The sequence below is a fragment of the Idiotropiscis lumnitzeri genome, chromosome 9 (genome assembly GCF_059441095.1).
Source record: "Idiotropiscis lumnitzeri isolate Australia: NSW breed Sydney's pygmy pipehorse chromosome 9, RoL_Ilum_1.0, whole genome shotgun sequence".
NCBI lineage: Eukaryota > Metazoa > Chordata > Actinopteri > Syngnathiformes > Syngnathidae > Idiotropiscis > Idiotropiscis lumnitzeri.
In genome coordinates this window covers 7,464,243-7,488,990 of record NC_142399.1, presented here as the reverse complement: position 1 = coordinate 7,488,990, position 24,748 = coordinate 7,464,243, and the positions used below count along the sequence as shown (strand labels likewise).

Sequence of the window (24,748 nt, the reverse complement as noted above, 5' to 3'; positions counted from 1 at the left end):
ATCAGTGGGCGTCACCTACTTAAACGAATAGTGGGTCAGACCTGCTGACTCTGTCAAGAATTAGGTGTTGTGCACTCGGGGATTAGTCCTAATAAGCTTCCCTCGTCTGCCTCACTCGACATGTCTTGAGCACGAATGTTGCCTGCCATTGGGGCAATTTTATGCAGACTATGGACAGGATTCGTTACCTGCTAGTTCTAGTTTTGCTTCACGTCCGTGGGTCTGAAAGTTTTTCTCAGTGTTTGCGGGGGTGCAGCTGTATAGAAGACCGTCATGGAAGGTAAGACTTAAATCTTCGCCGAGGTAGATCTCGTTTCGGTTTCAAAGTGGCAATGAAAACATGGAGTTGAGCCAATATTAAAATCTCTAATTAATGGTCAGACATAGCTGTGGGAAAAAAATAAGCGACCATTCCATTTGTAATGCTCTAAATGAAAATATTTGTATTTGGAATTTTGTAGTTGTCAGCAGTCTTAACTAAAATGAAATTGAATAACAAAACGAGAGAAACGAATAATTTTACAGTGGTCTTTTGATATTTTCTGGTGAATGTAGGTCAGAATTAATGCTTGAATTAACTCATAGGTCTCTCATATGCATGGAGGAGAACGCATTCGGGGCCATACCAGAGAATATTCCCCACGATATGACCAAAATCCGAATCGAAAAATCCCACTTCACCGAAATCAAGCGCGGGGCTTTCTCCAGAACGCCCGGCTTGGAGAACTTGTGGTTGAACTTCAACGACATCACCCTGATCAACTCGAAGGCTCTGGAAGGTTTGGGCAACCTGACTGAGCTCCGCCTTCAAGGGAACAAGCTACGTTCCATGCCATGGACGGCGTTCGAGGACACCCCGGGCCTAAAAATCTTGGACCTGAAGCACAACCAGCTGGATGTTCTGCCGGAGCAGGCATTAAAAAATTTGCCCGATCTGACTTACTTGGACTTATCCTTCAATCGGCTTACGGTCATATCCAAGGAGGTCTTCCAAAACTGGCCCCTGTACCAAAAAATGCAGAGCGCGGAGGAGCAGGAGGCGAGCACTTCTGGGCCGAACGTCGTCCTGGCGCTCCACGACAATGCCTGGCTGTGCGACTGCCGCCTCAAGGGCTTCGTGGAGTTCATCCGCTCCCTCAGCCCTCCGATTATTCTGATGAACTCCTACTTGACCTGCTCCGGGCCGGACTTTAGGGCGGGCAAGTTCTTTCACGAGGTCGAGCTGCAGGCCTGCGTAAAGCCCGTGGTCACCACCGCGTCTGCCAACGTCAGCCTACCGTTGGGCGCCAACGTCACGCTGCGCTGCCTCGCCAAGGCCCGGCCGGACCCTGCGGTGTGGTGGACATATGGCCTGAAGATAATCAGAGGATTTCAGGGTAAGAGTGTGATATCCGCTGTGTGACGTTCACGCTGTCGGATCGCCTGATATCTTGTGCTAAATTAGATACTTATGCACGCATTTTAATCACAGACTTCTAGAAAGCTTCCTTTAAGAGGAGTCAATCTGGATGATGTGCCAAGCCGCACACCATCGGTGTTGCAGATTATAGTGCGCCGCGTAGGCTCGGGCGGCCGGTGTCAGCCGCCGTGTTGGGACGACATGAGTAAACCTGCTTGCACTTTACATTTTTTTGCAGGGGATTTGCTTTCATTTAACATCCTGACAACCAGATCCTCGGTTAACAATGGAAAACCCACATTTTTATGAAAGGCTCGTAACAATAAATTCTAAATTGTCGATGCTCGGTAAAAACTCTGCACCGTATAGTGGCGGCACAAACGATGAACCGTGTTATATCGGGGCTCACCGTATACTTACAATTTGCTTCTCGTTGCTTGCTTGGCATTCCTCAGTTCTGGTTCAAAAGATATTTGACATTCTTTTTATCTTCTGCTCAGAGTCTCAGGAGAGAGTGGATAAAGACACCATTCGATCCCTCCTGGTGATCCCGACGCTCCACGCGGCCGACCGCGGCGTCTACACATGCAGCGCCGTCAACTTCATCGGAAATGCCTCGGCCAACATCCAAGTGGACATCCTCTCTCCTGATGGCTCCCAGTCGCCGTCTCTTCCCGGCTTCCGGGCGGATGACGAGAACGTCTACATCGACATCCGCATCGCCAAACAGACGGTGCGTGGAATCTCCATCGAATGGTTTGCCGTCTTGGACCGCCCGGACCAGACGTGGTTCACCATCCATTTGGGCCGCGCCAACACTGACAAGAAGGAGACGATCTACATAGGCCCTGGCATCCGTTCATACTCTGTCTCTGACCTGATGCCCGCTACCAAATACGAAATCTGCGTGACACTCAAGAACCAGTCGCCGCGGCCCGGCCAGTGCCTCGTGTTCGTCACGGGAAGCGACATCACCGAGATGGAGCAGCGGGAGAAGCTGATCCACATCGTGGTGATCGTCCTGGCCATGGTGCTGGCCGTGCCCATCGGCATGTACGCCTGCACCACCGACACCAAGTTCACCTGCCTGGATGACCTGATGGCGTTTTGGAAGAAGCGGCGCAGCGAAAGGGGATCGGCCGGGTTGGAGCGCGAGAGGCAAGGCACCTTCGACAGCCTTCAAGCGGCCAGCGATGAGGGCCTGGTCCGGAAAGAGTCCAGTGAGGACAGGAAGGTGAGGCGGAGGTCAGATGACAGGCCGCTTAAGAGTAAGGCCGACCACAGCAGAATCACTGCAGAACTATACTAAACAGCACCAAACACTTTGTAGCAGTTTGTGAGTGTGATGACGTCGTGTCATACCCTGCTGATATTCTCTACTCTCTCCTTTGTTCTAGGGCGGGAGATTTGTTGAGAAGGTGTGATTGGTCAAGATTGTTATTCAAGGGATTGCACCAGTGTAGAAATGTACTTCATTATTTTCTATTTCTCTCTCTTTCTGATATTATTCTGTTATTAATCACTATGTTTATTATCCTGCTGCCTTTGTGACTGAATTGGTCTTGATAGCACATTTGCTGTTTCGACAGTGCTTAGTGCCGTGGTCCCCATTTTTTTCCCCACCAGGGGGCGGTTCATAGTAGGACAGATACTTTGCAGACTGGAAACTATTTGTTGTTGACAGGGGTAGTCAATGGGGAGCAGGGGCTGGTGTTCGTTCGCGGTCAGAAACTTTTCACCTATGGAGGTGGGGGTGCTAATGTACATTCCCGATTGGGACGTATAAGCTTCTCTAGAAAAAAAAAAAATCAATCAAAACCAGCAGTTGCTTTACCAGGAACTCATGTTGAATGACGATATAGTGGCGCCTTGAGAATGAAAAGACTTGTTTTTCAAACTACGAGGTGAGACAATTATTTGCTTTTACTTGCGAGCAAACATTTGAGCTTGAGTGCTGAAAGACTGTAGTGAATTCAACTCCACAACAAGAAGGATGTCTTAGACTTAGACTGTCCGCAGAAAGAGCAGCGCAATGGCCATTCAACTAACTCTTTCTAATTTGATCAACTTATATAAAACGTTTGAAGGATTTTAGACAGCATATGCTGTGCTATTTCCCCCCCTCATTAAAACACACATTTCAACAATCTTTAGTTGCTGTGGGAGGTTTCTGGAACAGATTAATGGCCTTTCCATTCATTTCAATTGAAGAAGATGATTTGAGACAGCATGGTCAATGAACAAATTAATATAATTCATATCTCAAGGCACCATTGTATAATATTCTGACACAAACATGGCTGAAATATTCTCAGACATTTTTTGCTATATTATTTTCCCATATGGCATTTATAAAAAAAAAAAAAAACTTTGTTGTACAAAAATTCCACTAAATAAGCTCCACTGTATATTTGTTTGAGTCAATCATGTACTCATGTAAAAATTATTTAGAGGGATGTATGAATAAAATTATATTGACTGTATGCGTGTGAAATCTTCATTTTACTTAATCGCTGAATAATCATTTCAAGGAAACGCTTGTAGAAAATGTTATGTTGTCCATTTACTGCGCTTTGTGAGATAATCAGTTATGTCTTAAGTGACCAAGCTGGTGTGTGTACAGTGTGTGTGCGCCAAAGTTCCATCAGTTGATCTTTAATCCCCGCCTGCGTCACTGCACACTTACAATACGTCGCGGGTTGTTGTTGGATTCCTGCACACAAACACAAACAAGGCACAGCCGCAGCGGACACGCGCCGGACATGATCGGCACTGAGGAAAGCCGGACAGATGGCACGTCGCATATGTACGCGGCCGTCCCCGGCCATTGTTCATTTGACATTAGAGCGCAAACAGCAGCAAATTCACATCGTAGCTCCTCTCCTGATTCTCTAAATCGGATTCTTTAAGCTTTCCGGTTGTTTCACTCAACTCCTCGACAAGCCTAGAGATGTGTAAGACAAACAAATGATGTTGTAATCCTTTGCATGGACACTTCATTAGGTACACCTGCACCAGTGGTATAAATACTAGTGAGTGATGCCGACATTACAAAAAAAAAAAAGATCTTCCCTGGAAAAGCTCTGTGTTATTTAAATTTGCGAATGAGCAGGTGACACCAAAGACAAGGCCGTCGCCCAAGATGAGCACCAGTGCCTGTTAGCTTGCAAGCTAGCTTTTGGCTAGTGCTCTTTTCGCGGCTCAAACATGAAAGTGTGGCTTTTTACATTTTTTTAAAAAATGATTGGCCTTATTTTATTTATTTTTGTTTTACAATTTTACAGAACAGCAGTGTAGTTACATTGCTCTTAACTTTACATGGTACAAAAAGGACTCCGCCATGCAGACCTTAATCGTACGGAATTGCTTCATTTTGTTCAAACCAACAGTTCCAGTCACCCCAAAAATATTTTTTTAATAAAAAAACAAAGCATGCCATAATAACATAATAATAACATACTTGAATGGAATGTCAGTTTTTTTTAAACAGTTTGTGCCTCATGATTTGATGCCGCAATCCAGTTCATTGTGCTACTCCTACAGGTGTGCCTGCATTGGCCACCAGGTGGCAGTACGTACGGTGTAATATCGTTACACAGAGATAAAATGAAGGAGAACAGACTTCTTCTTCTACTATTGTGACACAGTACGTCACTCAAATTTGAGTTATTTTTCATAGAGGACAAAGAATAACTTGTCTACATGATCCTCCATTTCATAAAGAAATGTACAACTACAACTATTAATGCTAACTATTAGTACGTAAACGTGAATTTCATTTAAATGTTCGCATTAAGCCTGTGGGGAGGGGGGGGAATGTTGAAATGATTTACATGCCACCATACAGCACATGTATTGCAAGTCAAAAGAAGAAAAAAAACTACTGAATGCCATTTTAGATCTTGTTAAACGCACAGGTTGGGCCACCTGTATCTCAAGGCCCCTCTGTGCAAACATGATGAAGCGGCCTCCGTGAGACTTGCCCAGAGTTTGTGTGCATCCAGCATCAGTGCTTTTTGCAACTTCCCACTGTGTAATCCTCTGTGCAGCAGTAATCCTGGCTGCCTCTTACATGGCATAATGCACGGTCATTTGGGCTGCCTCGCGTATTATTCCCTGTCCATTTCTCTTTTAATAGCCATTGAAAGTGTGTCACGATTCTCTCTCGATTTAAAATACATAAATATATTTATGGAGGGATTGGTTGAGCTTTGTATTCTTGTCAACTCTGCCTCATTTTAAAATTTACCAAAAAAGTTGATGACAAACATCTTGTGATGCCAAAGCAGGCGAGGTCAAATGCACCTTTGGTTTGTAGCCAATGCTGCAATATTGCAGAAAGATGAACAAGTTGGCCCTTGGATTAGCGAGGGTAATCTGCACATTCCGTGTTTTATGTAATTTTGAAAATACGCCGCTGCTGCATGTTTGGCTCCAAAATGCTCAGAGGGCGCTTTGAGTGTAACTTGGTAATTGGTAGTGCTCACACTGGTGGCGCAGCAAAGGGGATTGTACACATCGGGAGTCAAATGTGACTTATTTGCAGAACATCTGGTCAGATTTTTGCAAAAAAAAAAAAAAATCAAATACTGTTGTATAACTCCATCTCCACTGAGAAGCAAATTTCTATTGTCCTACTAAAAAGTCCTACACCTCTTTACTTTTTTAGAAAAAGGAAATGGATGCAATTAATCTAGCTTTTGTTTTTTTTCCAAGTTTAAACTTTAAATGTTTTGTTGGAAATATTTTTATTTCATCTTTGTTTGTAAATGGTTAGATGAGGGCAGCACTGTCAATTAGTGGTTTCCACATCTGCCTGCCGGGTTTTTGGGTTTGGGTGAAGGCTCCACATTGAGTTTTATATGCCCGCCGCATATTCTAATCATAAAATCAAACATGAGCTCATCAGCAAACTTCGCAGAAGCCCGATAACGACCCTGATCATTTGAATCATGTGTGTAGGAGGAGGTAAACGTGTTAAACGGCCTTTCGGACCCGATTTGCGCACCTCTGGCCTCGACTGATCTCCAGCCAATCACAGAGTAGAACCAGTCAAACAATCATTGGCACTCAAATTCACAGCTAAGAACAATTTAGAGTCTTCAAGAAATCTAACGCTTGTTTTGGAAAGTGGGAATAAAAAAGGAAAAAAAAAAAAGAGAACATGCCAGCTCCACGCAAGAATGCTGGAGCCAGGATTCAAATCCCCAACCTCAGAACTAAGAGGCAGATGTACAAACCACTTTTCCATGTCACATAGATAAAATTTTACAAAAAAAAAAAGCAAAAACTTTGCTTGAACAGCCAAAGCCTAAACCATCTTCAATTGGTTTAAGGATGTTTGCGAAGCACAACGTTTAATGGGCCCACCTCTTCCTTCCATTTGTCTGGTTTCAAATTTTGCAAACTGAGATTTCTTCTTCACTTCCAGAAGGAGGCGCTAGAGCAGAGGTGGGCAAACTTTTTGATTGGGTTCTAAAATTTGACTGAGGAGTCGGACCAGGAGCAGATTGATGGATTGTTTTGGAAACTCACCTAATCGGAGAAAAAAAATATGTTTAATTTTAAATAAAAGTGAAGAAAAGCATTATATATCGCTTTGAAAAACCACAGTATTTAGAAAATAAAACATTAACAAGGTTTATTCATTTAATTTTTTTCAAGTAAGGCGGGCCACATGTGGCCCCCGGGCCGTGGTTTGCCCACGCCTGCACTAGAGTTTATAAACAAGCTTATTAATATCAAGTGTTATGCAGCTGTTTAATGTTAAATAAACAAAGACACAACGTTTGAGGTGAACTTCATTGACAAAAATACAACCAAAGAACCGACACAAAATCAATATGGTGAATGTCGAAATATTTGTTGACATGAGAACGAAACAGTTTGCAGGATGGTGTTGTGCACCGGTGAGCAGCGGGATTAAAAGTGTTCTTAACCGGATCACTGTGGGTTCCTTCCTTTGGACCAGCTCAGGCTGATCCTTTTAGCCAGCGCCAGTGTCAGTGAAATCTCCCCGTAAGGAGATTGCTTGGAAACCAAATATACAGTCTTGTCTCAAAGGGCCTTCAATCCTTGACAAGAAACGTTTCCACACAAAATGTACAAACAACAAATATTTTGAGGCTGGAAGCAGAATAACATGCTTGCTACGTAGAAAAATGGCCATTCATATTGTCCAATTGCTTCAACTGCGCAAAGTCTTTGACCACCATTACAGTTGCCGGTCTCGCAATTGTGTTGCGATTTCGGTATAAAAGGTACTTGAAAGCACCGTAGGGTCATGGGGAGCACGTCTGTATCTTGATTGTGGAGTTAGCGCTTGACAATTTGGGAATTTGCAGAGACTCACCATGTTTGCGAAGCCTCTAAATTGTCCACTTTCTACTCCGTCACTTAGAGGCTTCATCTTTGTTTTACTCGCATTATGAGGACAGCTTTAGTAGCATTATGAGGACATCGGCATTTGACAATTTAGGCTTCCCAGTTTCATTCCTTTGCCCATCGTTTGGCCAACTGACCTGAGCGTTCAAGAGTGTTGGAGGAGGGAAACATGGAAAATTAGCAAAGCATCCCTTTTTTGAGATGCCCCTGGTGGAGATCATCTTTGGCTTCTTTGCGGAAACACCTGCTCTTGGAGTTGGTCGTTTTCATCACTTGTGATCGGAGCAGTCCTTCCGCTACGAGACCTTGTTTTGACAAACATGCCACGGTTAGCGTAAAGTGTACGACACAATTAGATGAATGTGCTAAAGCGTGTCAAAGTGGTGCAGTCTGGGAAAGAAAAACCTCGGGTAAGTTGTCAAATGTGGATGCCCTCAAGTTTGCCTGAATGAAATAGAACAAGAAGTGCAGAGTGACTTTTGGGTTGCCTTCGATGTTGTTGTTGTTGTTGATGGACTGCAAAATGAACCAAGAAGTGACTGGACTCACTTGAAATTGACGTGAAACTTCTGATCAAAAAAATTTGAAATAATATATGACCAGTGAAGACGTTTGCACAGTACCGCGTACAGCCATCCCTATAAGTGATTGAGCATCCTCTTCTGCTCCAGTCTCATTTTGAGTTCTGACACCAGCGCCTTGTTGACCGTGTCATGCGTTGCGGACTTCTTCTTTGGCCGTGCCGCCACGGTGGCCGAGACGGTGGGCACCACCCACTGCCTCTCCCCGGGAACGTAGGGGGGCGGCGGGGGCGGAAGCGAAGGCGCGCGAGGCGGCGGCGGCCAGTGCCTGACCGCGTTGCCCACGTTGTTGTTGTGGTTGACGTTTTCCGCCACGGCCCCGCCGTCCTGCTCTTCCTCCTTGACCTGGAACTTTTCCTCGGGGTTCTCGGCTTTCCTGAAGAGGTTCTTGAAGGTCCACACGTGCTGGTTGCGGGGCCTCCTCCTCACGCGGCGATTGGGCACGACCCGGTTGGACTTTTTGTTGCGTACGAAGGTGACGGTGGAGATGATGACGGTGACCGTGACCATTAAGCTAATGACGCCTGCTAGCACGCCTAAGATTTGCAAGGGCTTGTTTTTATTGTGCATTAAAAATGAATCCAAAGTGCCCCCTTTGAGTTTGGTCTGTAAAAGAGCACAAGGAGAACGGACATCCATTGTCACACACGTGTTACCTTTTAACCAACTAGTGTTCCCTCGATTTATACATACTCCTTATTTTGGCAAAGGTGTTTAAAACATCTAGAAACTAAATAAGCTGCCATGGTAGCGTCGATAGAAAAATAGACTGCTTAGACGTAAAATCGAAACACGCTAAGTTTGGATCCTAGAATGATTTTTTTTTTTAAATATTTCAAGACAAGATCAGAGAGGTTGTCCAGGAAACCTTTGCTGAGACCATTCAGCATTTCACGATGAAATTTGACAAAATTTAGGTGCTATGCTTGTCCAAAAAAAAGGGAACAGATTATTGTGCTCCTTTCCTCCTTTACAGACGCAGCTCATTGCAAAAACGAACCAAAGATCCAATAAATCCAAAAAAACAAAAGAAGAGTTTATGTTTGCGCTGATGATCTCAAGGCAAGCGTCACTCATGGCCTCCTGATAATCTTTCTGATCTTGCCCTGAGGTTTGAGGCGGGACTTTTTCACAGAGTTCCAGTATATGAGCGTGGAAATGAAGATTGTGAGGGAAATGGCGAAGGTGACAGCGGTCATAAAAATCCCAAACACAGCCCCCGGGCGTTTCCTGAGTCCCAGGAAGTATGACACAAATCTGGACTTGACCTGAAAACATGACAATGTGACACAAGAGATCTTGTAAGACGCCACCGCAATCAAATTGGTCTGATGGAGCTTTTTAAATAGGTGACACTTTAATATCCAAATGTGAAATTCAAGGCTTGAAACATTTTGGGTTTAGGGAGCCAGAAGAACAGTTGCAGTTTCAAAGTCGACAACTATGCTCTCATGCAGCATTGCACTCTAAATTACATGTTGGCCAAAGATGGCCATGATGCGCACGGGGAAAAAAAATTACCGCAAACTGCTCATTTGAGACCTTTCTTGTGGCTGCCAAAATGAATTCTCAACCAGGCAAACCCGTTGCCAAAAGACGCAATTCCCGCACGGGTAAACTGCATTCTTGAGATTTTTATGAAAAGAAGAGTTTACACTTACTGCTTCGGTGATGTCGATCTTGACCACGGCGGTGGTGCTGAAAGACGGCTGGCCCATGTCGCGGGCCTGCACCACCAACGACCAGGTCAAGTCCCGCTGGTTGGTGATGTTCTGAATGATGGCCATGGACTTGATGTACGACTTGAGGTTGATCTCTCCGGTGTCGGCGTTGATGTCAAAGATGTTGTTGTCCGGCTCGGCTTTCATGATGGCGTACTCGATCACGTTGTTGGGAATCTCTGCATCGTCGTCTACGGCCTGGGATCGGAACAGCTTCACACGTTAATACTCCATCCTAGGGTAGCTTTTAGGCTAAATAAATAATTTAGGTTATTATGACACACCCCTCACCTCTATTTTGACTGGTGCTCCAATCACCATGGTCTTCTCCAGGAAGTTATCATTGAAAGCAGGCGGGTGGTCATTCAGGTCCAATACGGTGACGAACACCTCAGCCAAGCTATACTTGCCCTCTGAGTCCTCCGCCTTGACGTAAAAGTTGTACTTGGATCGAACCTCTGCATCCAAGCTTGCCCACGGCTGCGTGTAAATGATCCCAGAAGAAGGCTGGATCAAGAACCTGAAAACGGACCACATGATTTCAAAATCCAATTGATTACCATGAAACATTGTTGAAGTGTGTAACGTTCTACAAACAAGAGCGACAGGCTATTAATCGACCACGGTCTTGGCATCAGTGTGTTAGCACTCTCTTTTGGTGAAGGTTTGAGACTAGTTGACAACAGGAACGGGGTTGCGGGCCGGCGATTTTTATGAATAAGGCGAGAGGGTCGAGGTCGGAAGGCTAGCCAGATCGCGGCTGGAGAGCGGGGGACTGACCGGTAAAAAAGGGTCAAGTGCCCAGCTCTGCTAGCTAGCTAACCACTTAGTTAGCCAACTTGTCGGCTAGGTATCTATCTAGCTAGCTAGCTAGTTAGCTATGTATCTTTTAACTAAAAAATCAATCAATCAATCAATCCACAGGTATAAAACAAGATAGTTGAGGTAGCCGAACACTGTAACTGCATATCTTGAGTACTTGACGAATTAATAATAAAACAAACAACTCTCAGCAAAAAATTAACAGATAAATAAAATAAAATAAAATAAAATACAAAACAAAAATAAATAAATTAAATAAAATAAAATAACTGACCCAAGATTGTTGAGATTGCTGAGGTGAATTGTCTTATTTGTTCCAACGGTACATGGGTAATTTAAAAAAAAAAAATTCCTAATCTTGACGTGCATCAGTAACTATCGTGATTTTTATTGAGATGGAAGTGTTTAGTTACTCTCGGGTGACTTTGGCAGAGTGCATGGAGGTGAGAAGCAAACAACAGTCTATTTTCACCTCCTATCCAATTATAGGATTAACAAGAGCAAGCGGCAGCTGAGCAAAGATTTCGTGATCTCTTCCACAAGTCACGTCTTTTACAGTCAAGCAATAAGTTTTGGCTTGTCGTGCACTTTTTTGCCAAGGCTTAGTATTAAGAGAAACTCACCGAAATACTGCTAAAGCACACATTTCAACCGTTGTTATTGTCCCGGCAAGATTAAGATCAGGGATCACTTTGACATCCAGAGAGAAAAGTGACTCCACCCAACCCTGCATTCTCTGGCGTTAAATATATATTTTCGTGTGTACAGGAAATCTATTAATAAAGTTGAGATGAAGTACAATACCAGGAAATCTTCACAGGGTTGAGTTCTGATATTAAAACAAATCTGTAGCGGTCATTGGCTGCAACTCGGAGGCAGACATGCAGACTGTTCTGCCTCCCAATAACAAAAAAAATATATATCACCTGTAAGCTGTACAAAGTAAAACATTTGATGTATACTCATTTCTTGAGTAGTCAATACTTACAAGTCAGCCCCAGATCCATAGATGGAGTATTTGACATCACCCCATGGACCAGAGTCTGGGTCTATTGCCTAAAAAAAAAAAAAAGAAAAAAAGCAGATATAACGTTTAGGCCTGTCACAAGCAAATATTTTTTATTCTATTTTAAATGATGTTATCTGTTACTTCATCACTGCCGGGCCAACAAACACGTTCCAGAATTGCCCGGCAAGCTGACCCCGTCTGAACATGCAAAAAAATCACGCCGTTTTTTTGGAACTGATGAACGGCATTTAATTTCATTTGAACTGGTTAGCTACGCAAATAACATGAGTTGGGTCAATGAACGAATTAAAAGTCAATTTTATTTCTGCAAATGAAGCGGGGCACGATGTCGCGGTTATAAAAAGAAAGCTTGTTTGATGTCATCATCACGTCATCATGGCATCAGCTAATCTGTTGCATCAGTGAGGCCTGTTCAGTGGTCACTTGTCGGCTGTTCTTTTATCTGATTGAAATTGCCTGGGATCAAGGCAGCCGGCCTTTTCTGGTGTTCACGCAACGGGAGGATTTACGAGGGCGCCTTTGCGCCGCTCGGAACTCGTGCAAGCAGCGCTCACGTGAAGGACGCCTGGATGACAAAAGTCACAATATTGGTGCCTTTCCGTGGCTTGGATCAATCAGGCAGGCAGTTTTGCAAGAACATTCACGAATAGCTAACTTGACCTTCAATTTCTCCAGAACACAGTATGTCTGCACATATTTTCTCCAGCTTAAAAAAAAGAGAAAAAAAAAACAGGGAATTTGGTGTTACACAACAAAATGAAAGTGATAGCCATCTGGCAGCTTCCCTCGCCTAGCTTTTATCTACATGTTTTCACATATTATCCCCTACCTCAGCACCAGAAAGTCGACATTTAGGGAATTAAAGCCTCTTTCTGGCATTTTGTTCAAATCGAGCATTCCTCTTGAGCTGGCGGTGACGTACGCTGATGCGGGTGTATTTTTAGACGGGACGATGGCCGACTCACCAGCACGGACACAACGTTGGAGCCGCCAGGTGAATTCTCGGGAATTCTGGCGATGTAGTAGTCCGAGGAGAATTTCGGCGCGTTATCATTGGTGTCCAGCAGATGGATGATGATGTCGGCCGTGGAGCTGAACCTCTCTGGTGTGTCGATCTCAACGGCAAGCAGCTGAAAGGGACAAAGGATGAAAATGATGATGATGGTAAAAACGGTGGCTTGTCCTTCATAACGTACACACTTTGTATGTGAGGAAGTGATGTTTCTCATAGTCCATGGCAGCCGAGTCCTCCACCAGAATTGTGACTTGGGCCTCGTTCAGGACCGTCTGCGGGACCACCCGCAGCATTCTTCCAGGCCCAATCAGCCTTAGGTTGAATTTTGCATTTGCGCCCTGAAAGTAACACGACATAACAATAGATTTTACTCACATCTGAATGTATTTAATTCATCGATGATGTCACTGATTGTCTCTGGCAAATAAAAAATATAATATATTAAAGCATATATATTTACCAGTGGCAGGCTGCCGCAAATTCTTTTTTAGGGGCTACTAACAGATTTGGGCTCCATCTGTCAATAGGTAACTGCTGTAATAACTTTCATTGCAGCCGAGAAAGCTGCGTGTTCAAGTCGGCTAATCGATACCAGTATCAATTTGTGGTACGATTACACTTCTTTTTTTTCCCTCCCGGCCTTTCCCTTCCTTGAGTCATTACAAAGATTGCTAATCATTGGAAAAAAATTGTTGAAAAAAATTTCATTTATGTTCAGTAAATAGGACACAAGGTTAATTAAAACTCCCGATAGAAACAAGCCAAGGGTTAGCAGGTTTACATGTAATTGTTCAATAATATACACTGTCCCCTTTTAAATAAATAAAATATCAATTATTTTATTTTTGTAATTTCTTTTTTTAATGCATGTTATGGTAAATAAGTTGTAATCGACATATTGTTCCATCTTGTGATCGGATTGGTGTTCGGCCCCAAAAATCCAGATCTTCGAAAGCCTAAAGTGCGATCCGGTAATCTCGATATACAATAAATTTTAAATTAATTAAAAAAATTTTAAATTAAACTTATATTCCAAAAATGATATACATCCCATTATAGTATTTTTCATTCATATTACAGAAAATAAATGGCAATAAACACTACATAAAATCAATAAATGACAAATAAAAATATAATAACACCCACATATCGAATGGAAAAATATTAGTCCAAATATCTGGTCGTAGTTTTCAAGGAAATGTTCACTCGTGTTGAGTACATTTAACTGTAGTGTCTAGTACAACATCGTTTACTCGAGTAAGGCCGTCAAAATCTTTTTTTTTCCATTTATACGTTAGTGTGGCATCCAAGGTCTCAACGGACTCTCGTCACACAAAAACTCACACTCTCTTCATCTAACAGTTGGATTGAGCGTAATCGGCTAAATCATGCCAGGAGAGTGCGCATCCGTCAAAACCAAACGACTGGACAATATTTCCTCTTCATTGTGGACAAGACAATTAACCAGCACATCAACACAGACAGAGCATCTGACAGTTCCTTACCGTGAAGAATCCCACCGTCTTACTTGTAATATTCTATGTAGCTCTATCCACGATTTGTTGGAATGCGCTGTATAGACAACATAATCCTTGCAGCAAACCGCTATTTCAATCACACTAAAAACATTGTATAGCACTATTATTGGCATTCCAGGAAACAATCAATGGAACATCAGTCAGAACAATCAAATCTTTGTAGGGAATCATAGCGAAACTTGCGTAAGCTGACAAACGGCACATTTAGCTTTTAATTTGTGTCCTTGAACAGGATTGTGAGCGATAATGCCAGCTCAAAGGCGTCTCATAGCCGCAAAGGTCACCACGTCGATTCAATCCATTTCTCATTAGTGAAATGGTGGAACGCAGACATGAGGGCTGTTACGCAACACTCCTTTGCTTTGGTGTGCTCACCTGATCCGAGTCGTTGACTGTGATTTGAAGCCCCCGCAGAATCTCCCCTTCTGGGGGATGCTCGTACATGGTCAGCTCAAACGTGCTTTGGGTGCCGTTTTCGCCGTAGAAAGTCGGCGGGTTGTTATTCAGGTCAACTACGCGGATCACCACCGTGGTCTCGCCGTAGTCCAGAAGACGGCCTCTGGGGCTTATTTCAGATGCCTGGAATGAGGGGTCCACATTAGGCCGTATTCAAATATTTTTTTTTAAATAAACTAGAATAGAATATCGGGGCAGAAATCTTGTGTGTCTAAATATGGTCAGTTTCATATTTTTTTCAAAATTTCTCAGTACTTACTTTGACTTTAATATTAAAGATTTCTCGCTTTAGGAACATGGGACTTGCCAGCAAGGTGATACGACCAGTGGTCTCATTGATGCTAAAAACTCCATCATCACCTTGAAATGAATAAACATATGTTGACAAGGGTGGCAAAATACATTTTCGGGGGGGGGGGTGTATTTCCATAAACGCGTGAACAACATGCTTACCGTCTTCAAAAGAATAACGAATTGGATTTGGATTTCCCACATCCCCATCTTTGGCCACAACAGTAAAAATTTCAGACCCCTGAGAAAAGATGCACAGAATATCACTAGTTATTTGAATCAAAACATAAATACAAAGCACAAATGATGTGTACATTTGATAGCAAAAAACAGAAAGCAACGGAGAGTACAGTGTATACTCACAGGCAGTGACACCTCATAAACGTAGCCAAAGTACGGCGTCCCGATAAAAGACGGCGGTGTATCTTGTGCATCTATCACGTTAATTGTCAGGGTAGCGGAGGACGACAGAAACTGCTCTTTGCCGTTGAACGTGCCGCCACCATCCTGCAAAATAAAAGTCAAGACATTGTTGGTAACATTTTTCTGAAATGGTCTTTTGGGTGGGCATCTCTCCAACTACCAGACAAGTAAAAAAAAAAAAAATGGATTTTTGACGTCTTTAGCCGTCAATGGCAGTAAATGAGTTACGTATCTCCATACATGGGTAAGATACAATTCAAGACTTTTCAAGTGGAATCAATACGGTGCGGTTGTGGATCTGTTGCTTTTGTCACATTTAGAAAATGCAAATCATCAGAAATTTGAAACCAATTTATCGGAGGCAAGCATTCCGTCAGTACTAATGGAAGGTCCGTCAATCCGTCACTGACAGACGCCCGTTTTGCTGATGATTACGAATGACGGGGAAAATTTTTAAAAATTGGGCTTTCGGCCGTAAGTGTAATCGTTAACAAACTAGGTCAACCACTGACAGACATCTAATTACATCAATAAACCGAGGAGGAGGAGGAGGAGGAGAAGGAGAAGAAGAAGAAGAAGAAGAAGAAGGAGGAGACATAATAATAATAATAATAAGATTCCCTTTATTAGTCCCACAATGGGGAAATTCGAGATTCGAACCCAGGCCTCCTGGGGAGACTGGGTCCTGAACGCGGCGCCTTAGACCACTCGGCCATCCTGGCAGCCATTTACTGCATCTCCCAACGGTACATTTTAAAACAGGCGTGTGCAAACTACGGCCGGGGGGCCACATGCGGCCTGTTAAAGGTTTTAATCCGGCCCGCCAAACTTGAAAAAAATTAAACGAATAAACCTTGTTAATGTTTTATTTTCTAAATACTTTAGTGTGTCAAACACAGATATTTTGTTGTAAAGTTTTTTGTTAATTTTCATTAAAATAATTTTTTATTTTTTTCTCAGATGAGGTGAGGTTACCAAAACACTCCATCCATCTGCTCCTGGTCCGGCCCCTCTGTCAAATTTTAGAACCCATTGTGGCCCACCAGTCAAAAGGTATGCCCACCCCTGTTTTAAAATATAACAATTCCATTTGGTTCAATCATGATTTTCCAATTCAAAATCGCTTTTCATTACACCCCTAATATATATGTATGTATAGAATCCTGGAGAAAACGCCCCCTGGCGCCAAAAATTCAATGACACTGCGTTGTGATCCACTGTATACCTTCGCAATGACAATGACAAAATGCGTTTTTGTTTTCTCGTAGTCCAGTGTTTCCTCAAGCTTGATGCGAATGACTCCACTATGTCTGTCAATGGCAAACAAACCGGACTGTGCATTCTGCAACAAAGAGCACAATAAAAGCAGGATTTAAAAGAAATAAATCAAAAGAGCACATTGACTCACTCAAACAAGGTCACATGAGTGAAAGCCTCTCAGTCGAAACCCCATTACGAGCTCTCACGTGAGCCAGCGCCCAGAGTGGTCAGATGGAAGCATGCATGAAAACAACTAAGGGGGCCGCTTGAACTAGGCCACGTCGTGCATTTCTCTTTGTCCATCTGGATGTAAGGAGCCCATATGCTGCATATACGCAGGTGAAAGCTGCGCCTGTCCAGATGTGCACTGTCTCACTGGTCCTCGCCACCACGGGCCAGATGCTCTTAAAAGCCCCAAAGTGCACACTAACGTTGATGGCCATTCGGTCGCCAAGTCAGCCTCACGTGCGCAAATGAAATTGTTATGTTAATCCTCACAACTAATGCACGAAGCAAATCGTCAACAGATCGTCAACGCATCTGGGCCGGTCCTCGCTTGCATCATTTGACGATTGAAAATAATTCAACAAAGGTGTAAACATATAGCGGGGGTATACATTGCTTCCAATTACCAGCAGGTAGTAGTTAACAGATCCTCCCGAACCTGTGTCTTTGTCCACTGCCTGTGCTTTGAAGATGCTGCGTCCTGATTCTGTGGTCTGCAATGAGCACAGAAATGAAAACTAAAGACACAAATTGAAAAAGATCCAGAAAATATAAAGTCAATGATAGAATGGAATGTTTGCGGGATTGTGAGGACAAGCTAACTAGATAGCTGGCTAACTAGCAAGGATGTTGGTTCATGACTCCTACATACTTCAAGGACATCAATAATGGCAGGCATGTTTTGGAATTCGGGTTTCTCATCATTAGTGTCCATCACAAATATTGTTACTCTTTCCACAACCTGAAAAAGAAGCAACCCACAGAATACAAGTATATTTAGGTATTAGGTATTTAACGTCACATTAGCAATAGCAACTGTGAGTTGCTGATTAGCTAATGGCAAGTGCTCATAGCTAACCTTTGACTTTTCTTTTCACATTTTTGTTAACAGCTCGGCCTTAATGGCGTTCTGAATTCTTTTGATCAAAAACACAGTGACCTTGCGACGCGGTCCTGATCGACTGCTTTACCTTGCTTTTGCCATCCGTGATGCTGACCATTACATCAAAGGAATCTTGTTTCTGAGCAGACAAGCAACACAATGTTAGACAGTATTTCTTCAAATAAATGAGATTTCTGAATTCTTAATTTTAGCATCCTAATGTTCACCTCTCGATCCAGCTTTTGCGCTAAGGTAATATTGCCTGTTTTGGGGTTGACCCTGAAGTACTCCTTGGAACCTGGATCAAAGGAAAGGCCGTAGCTCACCTCTTGGCCCTCAGGGTCGGTGCCATTAAGGCAATAAATTTGAGTACCTAAAAAGAAATACATTCATTTAAAGCCTTGCTAGCTACAAAGATGTAATGTGATGTCCAGTATTAGAAGTAAATCTCAAGTCTGAACTTTCAAATCTTAAACAGGTCCTGAGTTACAGTGGCAAAAATCAAAAAAGTCAAGTTGAGTCTGTGCTCAATTTCTAGATATCAAATCAGGTCATAAGTCAAGCCGTTGTTCAATCGCAACATATACATTATAACATTAGCTACTTTACATTTACTATCTGGACTTGTGTTAGTTAGCTATAGCATGCTAACAAATAAGTCTTCATATTATCTATTACCGGTACATTATCTTCGAAATTAAACACATAACCAACGTCGCTAACGTCATATTACGTTGCTAGCCTGCCTTTGAGGGTTTATTGTGTCGATTTAAGTCCAACTTGAGTCACTTTATGTCACAAGAATCCCACACTTGTTTTGTAAGTACCGTACTGCAAATGAAGGTTTGAAGGGGAGCCCAGAATGAAATATGTTGTGCCCAGCAGATGGCAACGCAACGGTAGTATGATAGTGTCATGGCGTGGGCATGTACTGTACAACATCTGCCGTGTGCTTGACATTGACACATGAACACGATAGCACGCTGGCGGGCACGAGCCAAGCTCACCGACAGGCGTGTCCTCTGAGAGGCTAAACAGCGCCATGTTGCCGTTGCTGCTGTACGGTCCATTGTCGAAGAAATACGGGGCAAAGTCCGCTTGAGCTGAGGGACATAAAAGCAAACGGATATGATGATTAGTGGCAGTCAATTGTTTTTGAAGATTTGAGTTAAAGGCTACGTGCCTGTAATGCCCTACCTAGCGTACCAGAAACATTAGCATTCAAAACTAATGTTTTAAAAATTAAAATGAACGTTGGTGCAAGTTCTATTCATTTATATGAATCCAAGTGAAGCCAAACTTGAAGTTTCTTTTACGTATCATGAGCTTGTTTAGGCTTCTGCCCGATGTGACGACCAAGCTAAGATGTGCTAGCTAACGTCACTCATGAGGCAAAATGGAGCTCTAACTGCAATACTGGAGTAAGTTCGAGATTTATGTTGGAGAGTTAACAAGCTCAAGCCTTTTTCTTTTGTTACACATTATTTTGCTATAAGATAAAAAAAGTCACAATAATAATAAAAAAACAACAACAACAACAACACACAATTAAAATGTATTTCAAACCACTCACTTTTAAAAATATTTTTACTTCCAAGAGGTACATTTAAAATCCCAAAACACTTTTGATACTTGATCTGTGTTTAAGTGTCAGGTACTTTTATATTTTCACAAAACTAATATTCTCCAAGGGCTACCAAAGTTGTACTTTTATGACATTATTATCACGTAAGTACTTTATACAAGACTGGATGGCGCAAACGTTCCCTTTCCCAGTCCATTAGGGATTAAAGGTGAGTTACGTCAGCTTCCTTAGAAACCTTTTCTTTAAATACTGTAGATCGTAGATGACCGCGCTAATGTTTTTTTTTCTTGTGTGTGTATTTTGTAATGTCACAACAGTGAATTACACATCCTGGATCCGTATATGAACCAAATAGAAAATCAACAATTCAGTATCTCAACATCTTCCTGCCTTCCCGAACCAACTGTCCACACTCTTGTAAATTATGATAACGAACTTACCCGAGCAGACGTGCAAAACAGCAAAGAGCAGTGGCAAATGTGTGATCCTCACATGCTTCATCATTTAAAACGCGACGCGTGAAAATCGCACCATGAAGGCGAGCGCATGGGGTGCGCTTCTCAAGGTGTTTGCCGTCCGACTGAAGGCAGATGCGCACCGGCTAATCCAATGACACTTCTTAAGAGTCCCTCCTGGTGTTGCTCAAGTCAAGATCAAGAGATTCAAGGCCCACCAAAACAAAACAAAAAAATGTATAACTCATATTTGAAAATGAGGGACTGCTATGCAGAGTGGTGCTATTTGCAATTCGATATTATACTTGGTGAAAAAAACCCAATATGTGGTTCTTTTGCTTTCATTTTAGTCCAAACTATAAATCCAAAACATTTATGTGCAATAAATCTGATATTGTTTATTGTAATACAGATTAAAGCATTGCTCGTATTTGTTTAAATAACTATCTTGGAAGAGGATCTTGAAAAAAATAATTGTACATTAAATTGTGATTACAAACTTGATGGATAAAAAAAAAAAAAATCCATACGTCATAATGATCAATAGCAAGTATTTAAGGTAAACGTCTTCACGTCACTTAATTTAATTGACAAGTCCACTGTAGTGTACAAAAGACGGCAAAAAGCAGGCAGCATCTATTCTGTGCCAGAGGTTAATCGATGTTGCTTACCATCTGCTGTGCACTCCACAACCATCTGTTGCACTTAGAAAAAAAAAAGTCAATATTTGTTCCAATTAGTCGAATCATAAAACAGGATGACGCAGATGAAAGCAGTGAATGATCTGATGGGATTACATAGCTCCATTTGGAACAGTGGGCCAAACAATGTCAATTCGAAAACGAGGGGCAATACGAATGACACATTATTTACATTTTTTACTCATCCACACAGACACAAAATTGATTTAATGTTATTTTCAGTCGTTTAATTTTTTATAATGCATGTGGAAAAGGACGGCCTGAATGCACTTTAGCATACTCATGCTGAAGCTGCCGTCGGCCACAGCTCACACGAAGACACTTGCGCACGACTCAGCACTCATATATATATATATATATGTTCACTTTCTACCTATTAAACTCATTGCACGCCAAAGGATTAAAAAATGTGAATAAAACCTTTCACTGTCCATTCTCATGCGGAAGTACAATCGACTTTATAATCTGTGAAGCGGCGGATGAATGTAAACAACATGAGCTCAGAACATGTCGTCAAGTACTGTACATACAAGTACACATCTTAAAGCGCCAAACACACAAGTACAAAGCGAAAAGCAGCATTAGCCATGTTCGTCGATCTCAGACGCATGTTTTCCCCGATTTTCCACCAAGGATCATCTGACATTGGAAGAGATGGTCTACCTCGTGCATGCATGTATGGTGAAGGCCATAGCTTCAGGTTTGATTGTCAGGGTGCTGACAGATGGCAGGCCTAAAGATTAACCCACTGTGGTCTAATCCAGCCTCATCTTGTAATGCGCAGCCTCCGTCTGCGTGGACGTCACAATGGGCGGGCACGACGCCGATGCAATGTATCGAACTGGTCAATATGAGCTCATGTTTACAAGCATGTCTTGTGTTTGCGTTGTTTTTTTTTTTTTTGCGTGATGAAACCAAAATCTCTGCTTTACATCATGCACATTATTATTACAAAAAAAATGAAACAAGGAAACAAGAGTTAAAGCTGGCTGTTCTTCTAATGCTGACCTCGGTTTGAAGCAGCCTGCTGGGTAAAGTCAGCCACGCGCTTATGACTGCAGCCAGTCGCGGCAAAGCGTAGCCATCATCTGATGCGGATTACTTGTCATCGATGGACGCGGCCAAGTGTGCATTAAATGTGCTTCTGAAATATTAGCAGCATGCCTGCTAAAAGCCACATTTCAGTTACGCGCCAGTTCCACATGGAAAAAAGTCATAGAATTAATAATACCAATGCTTTCTCAGCTTGTCATAGCTGTCATCGACAGAATGGATATAAAAAGTCTTCACACCTGGTCAAATTTGTTGTTTGTTTTGTGTCTAAAACAAACAAAAAAACCAAAACATCAGACCTAGATAAAGGACCTCGAAAAATGAATCACATATTAAATTGCAATTAAAATATTGAGGGCGGAAAAAAATAATCGCAATTAGTTCATTTTTCAAAATTGTTCAGCTCTAATTTTTTGCTTACCAACGAGACAAAATATTTTTTAGGAAGGTGAGCGTGCGTGTGTGTCTTTACATTTTTCCATAGACGCAACACAGCAATTCAGAGAGAGAGCATCATACAAGCAGTGAAACATGGTGGCGATAGTCTGATGCTGGGGCTGCTTTGCTCCTTCAGGGCTTTGACGACATGCTGTGATTGATGGAACCATGAATTTGGATACATACAGTACATAAAAAACTATAGTTTTGAGTGTTCCAGTTCGATATATCGCTGGCGTCAGGCCAAAATTGTCACTTCTCAGGAGAACCCAAAAATGTCACGTTTTTTTTTCAACCATTAGCATTGCATCGTGAAAGAGAGAAAGATATTTTCAACACTTTAGATTGGTCAATAATGCGTAGAAATACATTTTGGAAAAAATATGAGATTCACCAAAATGAGACTGATGAGGTTTTGGCCCAACACCAGCGATGTCGTCACTGATGGCGAAACGGTTTACTTTCTAATTAAAAATGTGTAGTAACGCAAAATGTAATCAAAGTCATATTTATTATGCTTAGTGCCCCCTACAAATTTTGACATCACTCGTTATACGAATATCTGAGAAATGTTTCAAACGTATCATGTCGGATACGTAACGAATGTCGCATTAAACAGAATGAAACATGATGATGTCTCTGAAGACGAGTAAATCAATCAATATTCGAATCAGATTTGGTAAATCACTTCATCAAAGTGTAACATTTTAGTGTTACGTGTATTTAAAAAAACAACATGGTGAGATTACATGAGAAAACATGTCGGGACGTGCGTGTCGTCGCGCGCGTTCTTTGGCCTGCGGTCAAGGAACGATGTCGCCACAAAGAATGAGTTTGGCTCTTGGTGCGCTACATGTCTCTGGAATGCTGCGTCAAAAGTGTCGAGCCATCAGAACACATGCCAGGAACATTTCAGATTACTGAAATCCAGAGTGCACCAAATGTACACAGCGGAGGGCCGTACATTTGGTACCTGGGCCTCCAGTGAGGATTTACCCGACTTAATCCACCTCTTAATTTCACCACTATCACGTTGAAATTAGAGAAAACATCAATACGATACAAAAACAGAACACGCAACTGTGTCATGTCGACCCACTGGAGAAAATGAAAATGAAAATGACAAAAATACGGTACAAAAAATGTCAATTAAATACATCATACCCATTACCTATTGCATGTGTCGACAAAAACGTTTTGCGAGTCCAAATTGAAATGATCAAGAGCAAGTGTTCTGGATGAGAATTAGAATTTCATTGGTGAAATATAAAGTCCCGTAACGATGTTATGAGAGCCTGTGCTATTGAAACCAGGTATTGCAGTAAATAGCAAAAAGCCAGAGTTAAGATTTGGAATAGATGCCGCAAGGTGGTGGCAAAGCACTAATTTTGTCTAAAAGAAACTCCTCAATCCACTTCAACATTGTTCCTCGGAACCGAAATGCCAGCAAGATGGCGGCAAAGCACTCGTTTTTGACAGGTTAAGAAGTAAAGATGACACTAAAAGGGCAACGTTTTTGCATCACTTGTGTGAACACAGGATCACACGGTCTGCCCAAGCACCTGTCGTCAAGATACCCAATTCATCTTTGCCCATTTTGGATTATTATTAATAATCTCCAGTGTGGTTGGCCAAGGGCAGAGGTTCGCTTTTAGTCCCGGTCCACTCCAATAAATCTAGGTCACTCCTTTAATCTGTCCACAGAGAGTGTACTCTGGGGTCACACAGCCTTTTTTTTTCTCATTTAATAAACCGCAGAGAATACGCGCACAGTGACTACACAGAGTTATAGCTCCAGGCAAATCTCAAAAGATATGGCACGCTACTTGTGTACTTCAAGTGACGAGGGCTGAATGTATTTTGTGAATATGTCAGTAATTCATAATTCACAACCATGATGTCTCACTCACGCACACACTTTAGCCTGTTAACTCATTCAATCCATAAAACGTATATATACGTTATGATGTGCCGTCCCTTTCGTCCTTTGTAGCCTCATAATAAAGTCTTCACTTCTTTCACACTGTCAGACGAGACAGGTTCTGTGTAGTTGTTCCTCTGTCAATACAGAAATTCTGGTTCGCTGATCCTGAAAATAGTTGGACGCGATACTACTGCTGCGTAGTACCCCTCTGCCAACATAGCCAATGCACAAACAAAATGATTCAAGTGTAGACAACACAAGTATGGACTATTTGCAGGTCAAAACATTTAGTGTTAAGTCTTGTGATGTTCAATCTAACATTAATGGAGTAAAAAGCAAAACGTTATTTTTTTCCGAATCCAACGTTAATAGGAAAACTTTTTTAGATGGACGCTGTCAATGGCCTGACTCGCACATTCTTGTACACTGCTGCTCCCTAGTGGTGATAAACGGTTATGACATGATCGGGTCATATTGTATTTCGATAATGTATTGATTTCACTCGGAATATTGAGTTTTACTTTATTGCAACAGGTCGAAAGTCAATTACGAGTAGAACTGTAG

General features: G+C 42.2%; 2 protein-coding genes across 4 annotated transcripts; one reads left to right on the top strand and one right to left on the bottom strand.

The window, feature by feature from the left end:
• The first annotated feature begins 59 nt into the window (after positions 1-59).
• lrit2 (leucine-rich repeat, immunoglobulin-like and transmembrane domains 2) lies at positions 60-3,882 on the top strand. Of its 2 annotated transcripts, XM_088305582.1 has the most exons (4): positions 60-280; positions 586-1,376; positions 1,900-2,633; positions 2,797-3,882. In XM_088305582.1, exons 1-4 carry the CDS (start codon positions 162-164, stop codon positions 2,821-2,823), a joined length of 1,671 nt encoding a protein of 556 aa, XP_088161708.1. In that variant the 5' UTR covers positions 60-161; the 3' UTR covers positions 2,824-3,882. The 2 variants fall into 2 exon arrangements, with proteins under 2 accessions (XP_088161708.1, XP_088161707.1); XM_088305581.1 differs by having other exon boundaries at positions 1,900-3,882.
• Positions 3,883-7,182: 3,300 nt separating this feature from the next.
• On the bottom strand, positions 7,183-20,866 carry cdhr1a (cadherin-related family member 1a). Of its 2 annotated transcripts, none has more exons than XM_088305398.1 (17): positions 20,054-20,865; positions 19,036-19,131; positions 18,256-18,401; positions 18,117-18,167; positions 17,798-17,887; positions 17,553-17,639; positions 16,886-17,002; positions 15,601-15,744; positions 15,400-15,478; positions 15,206-15,306; positions 14,866-15,069; positions 13,138-13,290; positions 12,903-13,067; positions 11,896-11,963; positions 10,377-10,605; positions 10,026-10,283; positions 7,183-8,970 (listed from the first exon to the last, which is right to left on the bottom strand). In XM_088305398.1, exons 1-17 carry the CDS (start codon positions 20,115-20,117, stop codon positions 8,422-8,424), a joined length of 2,601 nt encoding a protein of 866 aa, XP_088161524.1. In that variant the 5' UTR covers positions 20,118-20,865; the 3' UTR covers positions 7,183-8,421. The 2 variants fall into 2 exon arrangements, with proteins under 2 accessions (XP_088161524.1, XP_088161525.1); XM_088305399.1 differs by having other exon boundaries at positions 8,820-9,632; positions 20,054-20,866.
• Between the last annotated feature and the right edge of the window lie 3,882 nt (positions 20,867-24,748).

What these genes read in the sequence shown, in the direction of transcription:
- lrit2 (XM_088305581.1), top strand. Translation starts at nt 162, where the DNA reads ATGCAGACTATGGACAGGATTCGTTACCTGCTAGTTCTAGTTTTGCTT. An exon ending in ATAGAAGACCGTCATGGAAG is followed by an intron (nt 281 to 585) that starts GTAAGACTTAAA and finishes ATTAACTCATAG; the next exon opens with GTCTCTCATATGCATGGAGG. An exon ending in GATAATCAGAGGATTTCAGG is followed by an intron (nt 1,377 to 1,899) that starts GTAAGAGTGTGA and finishes TCTTCTGCTCAG; the next exon opens with AGTCTCAGGAGAGAGTGGAT.
- cdhr1a (XM_088305398.1), bottom strand. Translation starts at nt 20,117, where the DNA reads ATGATGAAGCATGTGAGGATCACACATTTGCCACTGCTCTTTGCTGTT. An exon ending in TATGGATCTGGGGCTGACTT is followed by an intron (nt 10,606 to 11,895) that starts GTAAGTATTGAC and finishes GTCCGTTTTCAG; the next exon opens with GTTCTTGATCCAGCCTTCTT. An exon ending in GAGCACCAGTCAAAATAGAG is followed by an intron (nt 10,284 to 10,376) that starts GTGAGGGGTGTG and finishes TTCCGATCCCAG; the next exon opens with GCCGTAGACGACGATGCAGA.